Below are 16,932 nucleotides of genomic sequence, written 5' to 3'. Positions count from 1 at the left end.
GGGAGCACATTACATTACATTGGGAGCACATTTCATTGGGGGAACATTACATTGGGGGAACATTTCATTGGGAGCACATTACATTGGGAGCACATTACATTGGGGGACCATTACATTGGGAGCACATTACATTGGGGAACATTACATTGGGGGAACATTATATTGGGAGCACATTACATTGGGGCAACATTACATTGGGGAACATTACATTGGGAGCACATTACATTGGGGTAAGATTACATTGGGAGCACATTTCATTGGGGGAACATTATATTGGGGGAACATTATATTGGGGGAACATTACATTGGGAGCACATTACATTGGGGGAACATTTCATTGGGGGAACAATACATTGGGGGAATATTTCATTGGGAGCACATTTCATTGGGGGAACATTACATTGGGAGCACATTTCATTGGGGGAACATTTCATTGGGAGCACATTACATTACATTGGGAGCACATTACATTGGGGGAACATTACATTGGGGGAACATTATATTGGGAGCACATTTCATTGGGGTAACATTACATTGGGAGCACATTACATTGGGGGAACATTATATTGGGAGCACATTTCATTGGGGGAACATTTCATTGGGCGAACATTACATTGGGGGAACATTTCATTGGGGGAGCATTACATTGGGGGAACATTTCATTGGTGGAACATTTCATTGGGGGAACATTACATTTGGGGGGAACATTACATTTGGGGGGAACATTACATTGGGGGAACATTATATTGGGAGCACATTACATTGGGGGAATATTACATTGGGGGAACATTACATTGGGAGCACATTACATTGGGGTAAGATTACATTGGGAGCACATTTCATTGGGGGAACATTATATTGGGAGCACATTTCATTGGGGGAACATTTCATTGGGCGAACATTACATTGGGGGAACATTTAATTGGGGGAGCATTACATTGGGGGAACATTTCATTGGTGGAACATTTCATTGGGGGAACATTTCATTAGGAGCACATTTCATTGGGGGAACATTACATTGGGAGCACATTTCATTGGGGGAACATTATATTGGGAGCACATTACATTGGGGGAGCATTACATTGGGGGAACATTATATTGGGGGAACATTACATTAGGAGCACATTACATTGGGGGAACATTACATTGGGGGAAAATTACATTGGGAGCACATTATATTGGGGGAACATTACATTGGGGAGCACATTTCATTGGGGTAACATTACATTGGGAGCACATTACATTGGGGGAACATTACATAGGGGGAATATTACATTGGGGGAACATTACATTGGGGGAACATTACATTAGGAGCACATTACATTGGGGGAACAGCACATTACATTGGGGGAACATTACATTGGGAGCACATTATATTGGGGTAACATTACATTGGGGAACATTACATTGGGGGAACATTACATTGGGAGTACATTACATTGGGGGAACATTACATTGGGGGAACATTACATTGGGGGAACATTACATTGGGAGCACATTACATTGGGGGAACATTTCATTGGGGGAACATTACATTAAGAGCACATTACATTGGGAGCACATTACATTGGGGGAACATTATATTGGGAGCACATTATATTGGGAGCACATTACATTGGGAGCACATTACATTGGGAGTACATTACATTGGGGGAACATTACATTGGGAGCACATTACATTACATTGGGAGCACATTTCATTGGGGGAACATTACATTGGGGGAACATTACATTGGGGGAACATTTCATTGGGAGCACATTACATTGGGGGAACATTACATTGGGAGCACATTACATTGGGGGACCATTACATTGGGAGCACATTACATTGGGGAACATTACATTGGGGGAACATTACATTGGGGGAACATTATATTGGGGGAACATTACATTGGGGGAACATTACATTGGGAGCACATTACATTGGGGTAAGATTACATTGGGAGCACATTTCATTGGGGGAACATTATATTGGGGGAACATTACATTTGGAGCACATTACATTGGGGGAACATTTCATTGGGGGAACAATACATTGGGGGAACATTTCATTGGGAGCACATTTTATTGGGGGAACATTACATTGGGAGCACATTTCATTGGGGGAACATTTCATTGGGAGCACATTACATTACATTGGGAGCACATTACATTGGGAGCACATTACATTGGGGGAACATTTCATTGGGAGCACATTACATTGGGGTAACATTACATTGGGAACACATTACATTGGGGGAACATTACATTTGGGGGTAACATTACATTTGGGGGGAACATTACATTGGGGGAACATTATATTGGGAGCACATTACATTGGGGGAACATTACATTGGGGGAACATTACATTGGGAGCACATTACATTGGGGTAAGATTACATTGGGAGCACATTTCATTGGGGGAACATTATATTGGAAGCTCATTTCATTGGGGGAACATTTCATTGGGTGAACATTACATTGGGGGAACATTTCATTGGGGGAGCATTACATTGGGGGAACATTACATTGGGAGCACATTTCATTGGGGGAACATTACATTGGGAGCACATTTCATTGGGGGAACATTACATTGGGAGCACATTTCATTGGGGGAACATTTCATTGGGGGAACATTTCATTGGGGGAACAATACATTGGGAGCACATTTAATTGGGGGAACATTACAATGGGAGCAGATTTCATTGGGGGAACATTTCATTGGGGAGCATTACATTGGGGGAACATTTCATTGGGGGAACATTACATTGGGGGAACATTTCATTGGGAGCACATTTCATTGGGGGAACATTACATTGGGGGAACATTTAATTGGGGGAACAATACATTGGGAGCACATTTAATTGGGGGAACATTACATTGGGAGCACATTTCATTGGGGGAACATTACATTGGGAGCACATTTCATTGGGGGAACATTACATTGGGGGAACATTTCATTGGGGGAACATTACATTGGGGGAACATTTCATTGGAGGAACATTACATTGGGAGAACATTACATTGGGGGAACATTACATTGGGAGCACATTTCATTGGGGGAACATTACATTGGGAGCACATTTCATTGGGGGAACATTACATTGGGAGCACATTTCATTGGGGGAACATTACATTGGGAGCACATTTCATTGGGGGAACATTACATTGGGAGCACATTTCATTGGGGAAACATTTCATTGGGGAACATTACTTTGGGAGCACATTACATTGGGAGCACATTACATTGGGAGCACATTACATTGGGAGCACATTACATTGGGGGAACATTACATTGGGAGCACAATACATTGGGAGCACATTTCATTAGGAGCACATTTCATTGGGGGAACATTTCTATGGGAGCACATTTCATTGGGGGAACATTACATTGGGAGCACATTACATTGGGAGCACATTACATTGGGAGCACATTACATTGGGAGCACATTACATTGGGGGAACAATACATTGGGAGCACATTTCATTGGGGGAACATTACATTGGGAGCACATTTCATTAGGAGCACATTTCATTGGGGGAACATTTCTATGGGAGCACATTTCATTGGGGGAACATTACATTGGGGGAACATTACATTGGGAGCACATTTCATTGGGGGAACATTACATTGGGAGCACATTTCATTAGGGGAACATTACATTGGGAGCACATTACATTGGGGGAACATTTCTATGGGAGCACATTTAAGGCCAATCTTGTGTAGTACTTAATTTAGGCTTCAATCAATCAGGATTCCCTCATAGCTGTGTACAAGGTTTTCAGGTTCAAGCCCATTCCAAAATGTTTGAAACCCACAGCTAAGCGATTTATCACAAGCTTTTCAAATGCATTTTTGGTGAGATAACACCTCCTATACCTTGCAAGGGAATAATTCAGCACCACTACTTCTATCCATGAGAAAAACATTTACTGGGTTTTTTCTTGATTGTTTGTAGTGATATTTTTAAGCTGTTCAGTTTTTTTTTCCATTGTTTAAAAAGTTGAAAATATAGCCCATTAAAAGCTAGCCAATGTTGGATGAAGGCTCTTCACTGCGTGGAAGGACTTTGAGATATAGGGTCATATTTAAGAGCATCTTCTAAAGTCTAGGCCATGTGGGACCTCAGTAAATACTTGAATGAAAAGCTAACCATGCTTACTTACCATTACATGTATGTCCATCATGGTCTAGTTCATAGCCTTGGTTACATCGGCAAAGGAATGTTCCGTAAGTGTTATAGCAGCGCTGCTGGCAGGGAGCACCCATAGAGCACTCATTAACATCTGTGGGGAAAAGAAGATGATTTCATATACTGAATATATATATATATATATATATATATATATATATGTTACTGAAAATAAAATGTCTAATAGAACAACTGTTGAAAAATCGGTTTTGGTTGGAAAGAATATGAGTTTATAACCAAAGTTTCTTACATATATGTGTATTTAATTGTTAATGAGACCTGAGACAACACTTAATGCATATGTTTACTTTTTAGATTTGCAGGTCACAAATGTAGGAAATATTTAAATGTTTTGGGAGATTTTATTTATTTGCTACACAGAACAATGTTGATTATTGTATTCTCAGCCCATAAGAACCCCACAACATGAACCTGGTGAGACCAAGAGTTAATATCTTAATCTGGTGTCTGAGGGGTGCATGATAACCTATGTGTACTTCTTATCGGCTTCAAAAAGCTTCATCAACCTTCAAGTGTGCACTAGGAGTAAATGACATCACAAGGTACAAGGGCATTCTGAGTTGTTGCTTTTGATGTTATATACCCCCACCCAACACAAACATGTATTTAAGGGTTGGAAGGAGTGTGTCACAGCCTAGCAGAGGTATAACATACCCCTAGGCTCCAGGAATCATCAAAGAGTCCGCAGAAGTTGCAAGTGAAAAGGTAGGATATTTTTGGGTTGTGTATTACTGGTTTGGACATTTTACTGGGGCAAGGGGAAAACATGTTAAATCCTTAATATGTGTGTTACTGTTGGAAAGAGATTAAAAGGATTAACATGCATTGTGTTAAAATGTAACCTTTAGTCTATTCTTGTACTTGTAACACACCATTTCTATATTTGACTAAATATAATGAGCTAAGAGTAGAAAAATGTATACAAGCAAATTATTCAAAACAAGCATAGAATTCAGGAGACTTGCAAACAATCCCAAGATATCTCTCTTACCAACACAAGATCGGTTGTTGGACGCCAGCTGAAATCCAGGCTCACACTGGCAGGCAAAGGAACCAGGATAGTTAACACATCGGTGCTGGCAGTACCGGTATCTGCACTCATCTATATCTAAATGAAAGAGAAAAGAAAGCTTATAAGGAGAAGAAGGCAAAGAGGAGCAAAAGAGGAGGCGTCCAAACCCTTCAGTTCAGGGACAATTGTGACATGACCCTTTCACGGGTCTCTTCCTATCTCTCTAACCTTTCCATCAGCATCCTTCTCTGGTATATATTCTATCCCTTCACCAAGTGTGGCGAGATACCACAAGAGCACAGTCCCAATTCGACTACTCTTTTCAGTCTAAATATCATTTGTTCCTTACTGACGTCCTGTGCTTTTCAGCACCAACTGTAGGTAATGGAACTTAAATCTTCCTATATGGACCAAGCCTATTATTTTCCACGTTTGCTCAAATAACCATCTAACTAGTATCCTATCCTGGATGTTGCCTCTTTATCTAAAGTTCAGCATCTCTAACACTTAGCTCCTCCTATTCCTTCTATATCCACTATCCCCTCTACTCAAAGTTTGATTACGACTGACAACACACTCATTACCCACCCCCTTGTGCCTACTGCTGTTATGTCACATGCAACTCAGACGGCTTAAGAATAAAATTAAAATTCTTGATTCTAACATGCAAAGCCCCCAATAACATTATACTTTTCCGCATCTCTGTCCTTGTGTGCAAATACTCTCCAATATGTCTCCTTCACTCTGCCCATGACCTTAATCTTTTCAACCTCTCACATAATTTCTTCATATCTCCACCAACAAAATACCTCAATAGAACTGTGCCTATTCAGTGGGACTACTTAACTCACTCTTTATAACTGACTTCAGCTATCAATGTTTCACACCTGTGCAGGGATAAAAATGACCTAAATAACCTAGTCATGTGATTTATTTTTGCCTTAGAACCCACAACTTGTGAGTGATCACTTCTCCATTTTATCCTACACTGTATAAGTCTTGAATACCAAAGGTTAACTCAAGCTCAAATCTCTATCATTATCCCAAATATCTAACCCAATTGCCAATTCTGATCTCAGTCCCTAATCCTAATGCCAGTTTCTGATCCTAAAGTTTATTCCCAACCTCACCTTAGATAGAACTTGCACCTCCAACATGAGTGCTTCAAAATCTATAGGCCCTGATATTGTACCTGGATGCTCAGTTTTGGATGCATTAAGCAGGGGAGAAAACAAAAATGTTTCAGTGGACACAGACATCCCTGGGAGGGGGTTCCCTTTCCTAGTCTTTAGCTGAGTAACTGGGGTGTGTCTAAGCTACAACATGATTGTACCATACCTCCCAATCATTCCACGTCTAGCATGATTGTCATAGGTTGGGAGTTCACCACGCTGTCCCTCAAACAGCTTCCTTTCCCAACCCTCCCCCATAGCAACTCTGTTCAATGCACAACCAAGGCCCCACAGAATTTGTCGCAGTTCCACCCACTTAATACTAATCGGCCACGGTGCAAAAGATCCCATCATATTCCTGTCCCAGAAGAACAATCAGTAAAGGGAGACATCACTACATAGGCAACATATCATAACTCATGATAGATGCAGATAAGCCTCAGCTACAGGAAGTTAGCCATTAGCCATATTGGCTCAGCTGCATCACTAGGTACAGCCGTTCATACTCACAGGCATTTAATCTAGTGCTGCACCAAGGCTATGAGTAAACTGAGGTTTTTTTATATTTATTTATTTTTTTAAATTATGATTTTACCTCAATCAGCAAGTGTAGACTATTAGATTTTGTTCTCATGTTTAGCAATAATTGATAAAAAAAATAGTGGAGGTAGACATCTTATGTAAATGTGAATAGAGGTAATAATTTTTTTTTGTCTTAGTTACTGTAGAATGTTGTAAGCAGTGTGAAAACAAAGTAGATGAATACAAATTATTGTTGATGGAGGTGGAGATATTGAGTCCCGGAAGGCCCCAAATATGGTCACACTCACCTACACATTCGTTTCCAATTTTCCTGTATCCTTCTGGACACTTGCAGTGGAAGCCCCCTGGGGTATTGACACACTCTTGGCTAGGGAGACAGTCATCCATTCCATATTCACATTCATCCACATCTGTAAAAACAGAAAAAACACTAATTAGTTGTGTATTTATCTCTTCATATCTGATAAGCATCAATGAATAATGGTGTTTTGTTTTGTAAGAACGGTCAATTTGATTCCTTTCTCCTTTAACAAAAGGATCCTTGCTAATCAATCACATCCCTGAGCATGTAGATGGTGTATGAACGTGTCTTCCTGTTTACACATGAGCAGTAGGCAAAAGGAAGGAGGAAAACTATCCCCCCATGACTCATTCCTGATTTTCAAATAAAGATACCAAGAGAAGAAGAAAAATTAATAATAGGAGTTAATTAGAACGTTGCTTAAAATTGCTGCTCTTTCGGAATCATGAAAGAAAAAATGTGGGTGTCATATCCCTTTAAACATCTCTTCCTTTTGTGTATAAAATTGTGCTTCCTAGAGAGGTCAAAAAATGAAATTCTGTAACCTAGGTTTTCAAAATGCTGCCTAAACCAGCTATTTGATACGCAGCATTATACCTAGGTTACAGAATTCTGCATACTTCAAGATATCCAACCTTGCTTAAAGTGATGGTAAACCTTAAGTAATCAAATTCCATATATTTAATCTCTGCAATTAAAAAAGTATATGTGTACCTTTTTGTTTTTAATCCATCTGTGAAAGGGTTAAATTAGTGCATATAGTAATGCTTCTATTGCAATGTTATGCCGGCCCACTTGCATAAACTTTTTTTTTTTTTTTTTTTAAAGCTTTATTGAAGTAAACAATTATACAAGACCCCACTAGGAGGGAGCATAAAACATACATCACAGAGAAAAATACAATACAGTGGCGTTATAAAAACAAAAAAATGTTATACACTTCTATGTGATAAGATCTCACTCTACGTCGCAGCGAGAGCGAGACAGTACAAGGTAAATAATTTTTCAAATGAAAAGAAAATTTTTTGTAAGAACGATAAATTTTAATCTACAAATCCAGTTGTTATTGTCTTAGATATTGAGGGGGAGAAAGGAAAAAAGTAGAAAGTAAGTGATGGGGGATAGGGTTCAGAGAGTAATGGGAAGGGGACGTGGCAGAAGAGTGAAGGGAGAGAAAAAAAAAAAAGGGGGGGAAAGAAGCCCACGATTGCTGCAAGTCCATTGCCCATTATTTCAGAGAGATTAGATAGTACCATGCCAGTACGCTTTTATCAGCTCATATGTTTCTAGCTTGTGAATTTTCAGGTAATGGTATCTTTCCATGAGAAGAATCTCTTCTACTTGATTAAACCACTCCTCCAGAACAGGAGGGTCAATCGTTTTCCACTTTTTGGGTATTAATCTCCTTGCGCTTGTGATCAAAATTAGTAATAGAGCTAAATGTGCCTGACTATGTACCTTTGGCAAATCCAGGAAAAGCAGAATCTCAGGCATGTGTGGGATAGTAACACCCAGAATCTTAGAGATCCTATCCAGGACCCCCGACCAGAATGGTTGTAGCCGTGGACAGGACCACCAGATATGTAAGAGTGTGCCATGCTCCCCACAACCTCTCCAGCACATCGGACTCAGAGAAGGGAATATTTTGTGTAGCCTATGGGGCGTCAGGTACCATCTGCTCAGAAATTTTATATGAGACTCTTGTATAGTCGAGGACACAGAGGACCTTTTAGTATCACCAAATGCCTTCATCCAAGATTCAAACTCTATGTTGGTACCAAGGTCCTTCGACCATCCAACCACATACGATGGTAGTGATTCAGCTTCCCGTACAGTCAATAGCTTGTATAATAAAGAGATCAGGTGTCTCGGGACCCCGCCTCCCACACAGAGCCTTTCAAAAGGAGTAAGCCCCCTACCCAGGTCATGTTTGTGTTTATGTTTAGATATGTAATTCACTAGTTGATTATAGTGCAACCAGAAATTAAATATGGAGGGCTGCCAGTCCTTCAATTTATCCTGAGAGACAATCCTGCCTCCTTCGACCACTCCACAGACAGACCCCCTATGTAATGGATAAGGTTTAATTCTGCGGAAGCTTAGCATATGGTATGGGATCTCTGGGTTTTCCAAGATAGGTGTAAGTGGGGAATGCCTAGAGGAGATGGAAGAAGTTGCTACTGTAGCTTCCCAGATATGCAATGTTTCCTCTATTAGATGGTATTTAGAGATAGTCTTAGGTCGTTGTTGGGGTGATAACCATGCTAGTGTACCCATGTTATTCAGTCTGAGGATTTGTCTGTCCAGCAAGATCCATGCCTTATGTTCTATGTTTTGTGACCATTCTACTACCCTCTGTAGTCCCACTGCCTGTTTGTATGAGGATAAATCCGGTAAGCCCAACCCGCCTCTGATTCTCGAAAGGTACATAGTGCGTCTGGGCACCCTAGGTTTGGTGTTAGCCCAAACAAATTGGTTTATCAGGTTTTGTAACTGAGAGATATAGCCCTTGGGGAGTGCTATAGGTAAGGTCTGAAATAGGTACAGTATTCGCGGTAAGATGTTCATCTTGACCACACCTATTCTCCCCAGCCATGAAATGTATTTGTTTTTCCAAGAAGAGAGGTCAGATGCAATGTCATTTTTAAGGGGGATGTAGTTGTGTTTATAAAGGTCGGATGGGTCGGGTGTTAGATAGATCCCTAGGTACTTCAATTTGTTCTTTGCAATGGAGAGATTATAGTCTTTTTGTATGGAGTGGATTAGGTCTGGACTAGTGTTTATGTTTAACAACTCCGATTTATGGAGGTTGAGTGAGAAATTCGAGACCTTACCATATTCTCTAAGTTCCTTGAGTAGTTCAGGAATAGATTCCTTCACATTGGTTAGTGTGTAGAGAACGTCGTCAGCATATAATGCCTGTTTGTATTCCGTTCCTTCCACATCAATTCCTGCTATATTATGGTTTAATCTAACCTTGTGGGCCAGGACCTCGATGGAGAGGGCAAAAAGTAGGGGAGACAGTCAAATGGCTTCGATAGTGTTCTATTAATTCTAATTCTGGCATTAGGGTTGGAGTATAGTGCAAAGATGGTGTTTATAAACGCTTTCCCCATGCCCATTTTTTCCAGCACGCGACGCAGAAAAGGCCAACTCACCCTGTCAAAGGCCTTCTCCGCGTCAGTGGAGAAGAGCACTAAGGGAATGTGAGAGGCTCTGGCATGGGAGATCAACTGTGTGACCTTGACCTGTTGTCCCTGGCCTCCCGGCCAGGGACAAACCCAACCTGATCATTGCAGATTAAGCTTGGCAAGTATTTGTTAAGTCTAAGTGCGAGAATCTTTGCCAATAACTTCATGTCAGAGTTAATTAGGGAGATGGGTCTGAAATGACCTGGGGTGTCAGCAGTTTTCCCCGGTTTGGGGAGAACCGTGATGTGGGCTTCTAGTAAGATACGAGATAGATTAGGGCGGTCCCTAAGCTCGTTAAACAGGGCTAGAATCGGGCCTGCTAGTATGTCCTTGAATTTTTTATAATATACAGAAGAAAATCCATCAGGGCCCGGGCTTTTGCCATTCGGGCAGCTCTTTATAGCATTGAATAGTTCCTCTGTTGTTATTGGGGCGTCTAAGAGTTCTGCGTCCTCTCTGGACAGCTGGGGAAGATCAAGATTGTTCAGATAAGAGTCTATAATCGATTCATGTGGGCCATCCATGTCATCCTGGGAATTATGGACTATGTTTTCCTGGATATTATACAGAGAGTGATAGTATCCATGAAACTCGTCGGCTATTTGGTTACTGCTGCGTAGAATGCGCCCGTCAATGGTTTTAATAGAATGGATATGGGAATTAATCTGTCTTTTTTTGAGGGCTCTGGCTAGGATTTTACCCGGTTTATTCCCTCCCTCGTAATAGTATTGCTTTAGGAGCAGGGCCTGCTTCTGGTGTAATTCTGCTAGGTGATTTTGGAGTTCCTTCCTTTTATCTCTCAGGCTATTTGTGGTGTCAGTGCGATCTTGGCTCTCTTTATGTCTTTTTTCTAATTCACTTATCTCGCTCAATAGGTTATGATATTTGATTCTATTTTGTTTATTAAGTATTGCTTTATGTTTTATTAGTGCTCCCCCCCCCCCGTATAACACTTTTGTGGGTTTCCCAGATGATCTCTTTAGAAGATGTGGGTGTTGTGTTGTTTAAGAAGTATACACTGACCAGCAGCTGCTGTTTGCTTGTGCACGGATTGAAAGTTTAGCTGTTGTATTTAGGCCCAAACAGTCAAAGCACTCTCTCCTCTGACTCCGGTTACACTTTAAACAATAGAACCCAGATCTGCTGTGGCTGGTAAAAGAGATATGGGCCAGGATTCAGTCGTGTTTGGGAGATGTGTTGCAGGTGAAATACCAGAGGACCTTTACAATAAGGGTTGCGTGCGTGGCTGATATGATTTTTTCCTGTTAGATAACCCCAATGTTCCCACCACTGCAGTTCAGTTATGAGTGAACCCCTCCGGTGAAATATTAAGTAGAAGTCTTTGAAAGCCCAAATGGACCGGTGATAGGAGTGGTTGTAAATGTGTGCACAAAACAGCTTACCGGAGCCTAAGTCCTCCGAAGCCCATCTGCCGTTGCCCAGCGCAGCTTGATCCTGACCGCAAGTGACTTGGTCTTAGCGACTATGTAATTCGTGGGCCACGTGGGAGGGCTGCGGCGCTACAACACTCCTCGCTTCGTTTTCGGCCTAAGGTGAGCGCTGCGTTTTCTGCCAAACCTAGGTCTCCGGCGCTCTCAGGTCCATGTATAAGGACCCCGGTACCCAATCGGTCATCTGATTTGTGTCGGTGGCTCTCCGATAGCCGAATCCTTGTCTCCGCTATCACTTTGTGAGGTAGTAGGCCCAGCACTAGGGCTCCATGTGGGTCTCAGGTCTAATTATGACGGCCGCTCCACAGGCAAGAGTTAACTGGGTATTTTCTCCTTCGTTATAAGAGGGATAACCCTTCAGTCACGGATGTTTGTCACCAAGTTATCCAAAGGTTTTAGGTGCTAAATAGCTAATTTATCAGCTTAGGTTGCAGGAGCCCTACTAGTGTGCGACCATCTCCCTGCGTGGTCAGGCTCCGCCCCCGCATAAACTTTTTTTAAATGACAATTCCAGTGAACATCCAATCAGCGTGTGTGTCATATGACAATCTTGAAGTCCAGCCCCTTTAAAGCCATTAGAAAGCCTATGTAGAGTGGATTTGACTGCTCTTTACATCACAGCCCAGCCAAGAGAGGAAATGAAGGGGGGGCGGAGAACCAGACAATACCAATTAGGATTATAAATATTTTATAAAAAATATATATACACTTTAAAAAAATAATGATGTGGTTTTACTTGCAAACTAATATATGTTTTATTGCAACATTCTTATAGTCTGACATTTACCATCACTTTAAGGGAATTCTATATCCATTCAACACATCTAATCTCACGTAAAGGGACAGTCACGTCAAAATTAAGCATTTATGATTGAGATAGAGCACACAATTTTAAACTTTGTAATTCGCTTCCATTATCTAAATGTGCACAATCTTTTTATATTTACACGTTCTGAGGCACCAGCTGCTACTGAGCATGTGCAAGATTCACAGGATGTGCGTATATACATTTTGTCATTGGCTGATGGCTGTCACATGATGCATTAGAAAAGAAAATTTAACTAACTAAAATCTACGAGTCATTTGAAATTCAAACTGTGTTTGCATTGTCTTTTTATTATGCATTTATGGGTTATGCTATACAGAAATATTACTGTAACATTTTCCCATTTTGAATATGTTCCCAATGATCTAGTTTGCCTTTTGACGTGTGTTAAATTGTTTTAAAATTGTGCATTTACCATTATTTTGTCATTTGAAATAGCTATGTTTGCACAAACAACACTTAAATTAAAATTATGAATACTTCATAATTATTTATAGAAAAGATATGCAAACAACAGGCACCAGCATCAGTCAGCCTCCTAGTGGGGGTGGGAGAGATATTTTTGTATCTAAAACAGCTGATTTTGCTTAGAACCCACACCCATAATTAACATTTCAATACATAACAATTGCATTTGAGTATATAGAGAGATAACATGAGCAGGTTTGCTCTTCCTGTAGGCTCAGTCCATTTAAATGTGCAGGTTCTTGAAAACAATTGTTTATGGTTTCAATGAGCAAAACTAGCTATTTCAAGTAAACCTGACTTTAAGGGCTTTCTATATTCTTTCAAAACACCTTATCTTACTTAAAGGGACATTAAACACTATGTGATGGTAATATAAAATTATAAATCGTTAAAAGGTGACTAAATAAATAATGAAAGTATATTGCAGAGTTTATATATATACTGTATATATATATATATATATATATATATATATATATATAAAACTACAATATACTTTCATTAGTTATTTTGCCCCCTTTTCATCTAATTCCATTCTGAAATTGTGAGCTTTTCAGTTCCTGTTAGAAATGGAAGAGCAGAACACTGTTATATACCACACAGCCATTGGCTGCACACTCTAGTGACCTATTTATAACTGTCTCTAATTGGCCACAGCAGAGAAGGTAACCTAAGTTACAACATGGCAGCTCCTATTGTTTTATAGACACTAAAACTTTACACTTATTTTGCTACTATTTAAACAACTAATTTAACTTTAAAAAATAAATCTACATGCTATTCTCAGCCTAATCTTTTCTTTGACTGCATAATTCTATCTAGCGTTTATTTAGTGTTTAATATATATTAAATATCCTTTCAAAACATCCAATCTTACTTGGGACAATCTCCCACTCTGTGAAATGGAAACTTTCCTTCGGTATTATTCTATAACCCTATAAAATAACTAAACTTGTATAATACATCTTTCCATAACAGCTAAATTCCCATCAGAGAAACCTAACTGCGAACCACCTAAATACCTTTAGAAAATAACTTATGAAATCTCTAAACGGCCTTTATCACTGAAAAAGAACTAAACTTCCTTCAGAATGTTACAGCTCACTACAGAAGATGACTAAATCCTCTGCATAACCAGCTTGTTCACAGAGCATCTCATCAGCAGAGCATCACATCTGCAGAACATCTGCACAAAATAATATAATAGAGCAACTCAGTCCACGGTATTAGCATCTCCACCATTTGTCACACCACCAACCTGCTTCTCACTTACCCACACAGGTGCCCTGGCCTTGCGCATCTGGCTGGTAGCCCTGCGGACAAGGATTTGGTCTCTGTTCTTGGGAAGGACTTTGTTCGGGGACAGCTGGTTCTGGGTGGGCATCGCTGATCACAGAGGCAGAGCGAGGGAGGCACAGATAACCCCCATAATGGTTAATGCATTTCATCTCCCCTTTGCAGGCATCACGGATAGTAAGGCACTCATTAATATCTACAGAGGAGCGGAGACGGGACGATTAAATGTGACATCAAATAAAGTCATTTTATACATTTCATCTGATTGTTTTATGACTATAAATATCAACCATCAGCACTTTGGTACCTTTGCAATGCTGTCTCTCTGGGTCCCACTCATACCCATCTGTACATTCCTAGTTAGATGGGGGAAAAGAATAAATGAAAATCCACAGATGATAAAAGTTTTTTATTGGAAGAACGTCAAAGATTTGTGTTCTGGTGTCTGTATATAAGGGGAGGTGAGCGGTATGTGCCCTGGTGTCTGTATATAAGGGGAGGTGAGCGGTATGTGCCCTGGTGTCTGTATATAAGGGGAGGTGAGCGGTATGTGCCCTGGTGTCTGTATATAAGGGGAGGTGAGCGGTATGTGCCCTGGTGTCTGTATATAAGGGGAGGTGAGCGGTATGTGCCCTGGTGTCTGTATATAAGGGGAGGTGAGCGATATGTGCCCTGGTTTCTGTATATAAGAGGAGGTGAGCGGTATGTGCCCTGGTGTCTCTATATAAGGGGAGGTGAGCGGTATGTGCCCTGGTGTCTGTATATAAGGGGAGTTGAGCGGTATGTGCCCTGGTGTCTGTATATAAGGGGAGGTGAGCGGTATGTGCCCTGGTGTCTCTATATAAGGGGAGGTGAGCGGTATGTGCCCTGGTGTCTCTATATAAGGGGAGTTGAGCGGTATGTGCCCTGGTGTCTGTATATAAGGGGTGGTGAGCGGTATGTGCCCTGGTGTCTCTATATAAGGGGAGGTGAGCTGTATGTGCCCTGGTGTCTGTATATAAGGGGAGTTGAGCGGTATGTGCCCTGGTGTCTCTATATAAGGGGAGGTGAGCGGTATGTGCCCTAGTGTCTGTATATGTCTGTATATAAGGGGAGGTGAGCGGTATGTGCCCTGGTGTCTCTATATAAGGGTAGGTGAGCGGTATGTGCCCTGGTGTCTGTATATAAGGGGAGGTGAGCGGTATGTGCCCTGGTGTCTGTATATAAGGGGAGTTGAGCGGTATGTGCCCTGGTGTCTGTATATAAGGGGAGGTGAGCGGTATGTGCCCTGGTGTCTGTATATAAGGGGAGGTGAGCGGTATGTGCCCTGGTGTCTGTATATAAGGGGAGTTGAGCGGTATGTGCCCTGGTGTCTGTATATAAGGGGAGGTGAGCGGTATGTGCCCTGGTGTCTCTATATAAGGGGAGGTGAGCGGTATGTGCCCTGGTGTCTCTATATAAGGGAAGTTGAGCGGTATGTGCCCTGGTGTCTGTATATAAGGGGTTGTGAGCGGTATGTGCCCTGGTGTCTCTATATAGGGGGAGGTGAGCGGTATGTGCCCTGGTGTCTCTATATAAGGGTAGGTGAGCGGTATGTGCCCTGGTGTCTGTATATAAGGGGAGGTGAGCGGTATGTGCCCTGGTGTCTGTATATAAGGGGAGGTGAGCGGTATGTGCCGTGGTGTCTCTATATAAGGGGAGGTGAGCGGTATGTGCCCTGGGGTCTGTATATAAGGGGAGGTGAGCGGTATGTGCCCTGGTGTCTGTATATAAGGGGAGGTGAGCGGTATGTGCCCTGGTGTCTCTATATAAGGGGAGGTGAGCGGTATGTGCCCTGGTGTCTGCATATAAGGGGAGGTGAGCGGTATGTGCCCTGGTGTCTGTATATAAGGGGAGGTGAGCGGTATGTGCCCTGGTGTCTCTATATAAGGGGAGGTGAGCGGTATGTGCCCTGGTGTCTCTATATAAGGGGAGGTGAGCGGTATGTGCCCTGGTGTCTCTATATAAGGGGAGGTGAGCGGTATGTGCCCTGGTGTCTCTATATAAGGGGAGGTGAGCGGTATGTGCCCTGGTGTCTCTATATAAGGGGAGGTGAGCGGTATGTGCCCTGGTGTCTCTATATAAGGGGAGGTGAGCGGTATGTGCCCTGGTGTCTCTATATAAGGGGAGGTGAGCGGTATGTGCCCTGGTGTCTCTATATAAGGGGAGGTGAGCGGTATGTGCCCAGGTGTCTCTATATAAGGGGAGGTGAGCGGTATGTGCCCTGGTGTCTGTGTATTAGGAGTACATACAAATTGTCACCAGAATTCTTAAATGATATAAACGTATATCTTTATTTAAGACCCATGAAAACAAGTGACGCTTCAGGGCTTACCCCCTTGGTTGACAGCATGACTAAGGGGGTAATCCCTGAAACGTCGCTTGTTTTTATGGGTCTTTAATAAAGATATACGCTTATACCATTTAAGAGTTCTGGTGACAATTTGTATATACTTGTAAT

At 41.6% G+C, this 16,932-nt stretch overlaps 1 protein-coding gene across 1 annotated transcript in view; it reads right to left on the bottom strand.

Annotated features, from left to right (window-relative positions):
• The window catches only part of EFEMP2 (EGF containing fibulin extracellular matrix protein 2), an 85,020-nt gene that overhangs the window by 35,326 nt on the left and 32,762 nt on the right, over positions 1–16,932 (bottom strand). Inside the window, exons 3-7 of the mRNA XM_053720041.1 lie at positions 14,761–14,809; positions 14,431–14,649; positions 7,208–7,330; positions 5,185–5,301; positions 4,147–4,266 (exon numbers count right to left, since the gene is read on the bottom strand). Of these exons, the coding sequence (XP_053576016.1) occupies positions 4,147–4,266; positions 5,185–5,301; positions 7,208–7,330; positions 14,431–14,649; positions 14,761–14,809 (628 nt within the window). The remainder of the gene's footprint in view (positions 1–4,146; positions 4,267–5,184; positions 5,302–7,207; positions 7,331–14,430; positions 14,650–14,760; positions 14,810–16,932) is intronic.

The sequence above is a fragment of the Bombina bombina genome, chromosome 7 (genome assembly GCF_027579735.1).
Source record: "Bombina bombina isolate aBomBom1 chromosome 7, aBomBom1.pri, whole genome shotgun sequence".
Taxonomy (NCBI): Eukaryota; Metazoa; Chordata; class Amphibia; order Anura; family Bombinatoridae; genus Bombina; species Bombina bombina.
The sequence above is the reverse complement of the archived record's forward strand: the minus strand, read 5'-3'. Positions and strand labels throughout refer to the sequence as shown.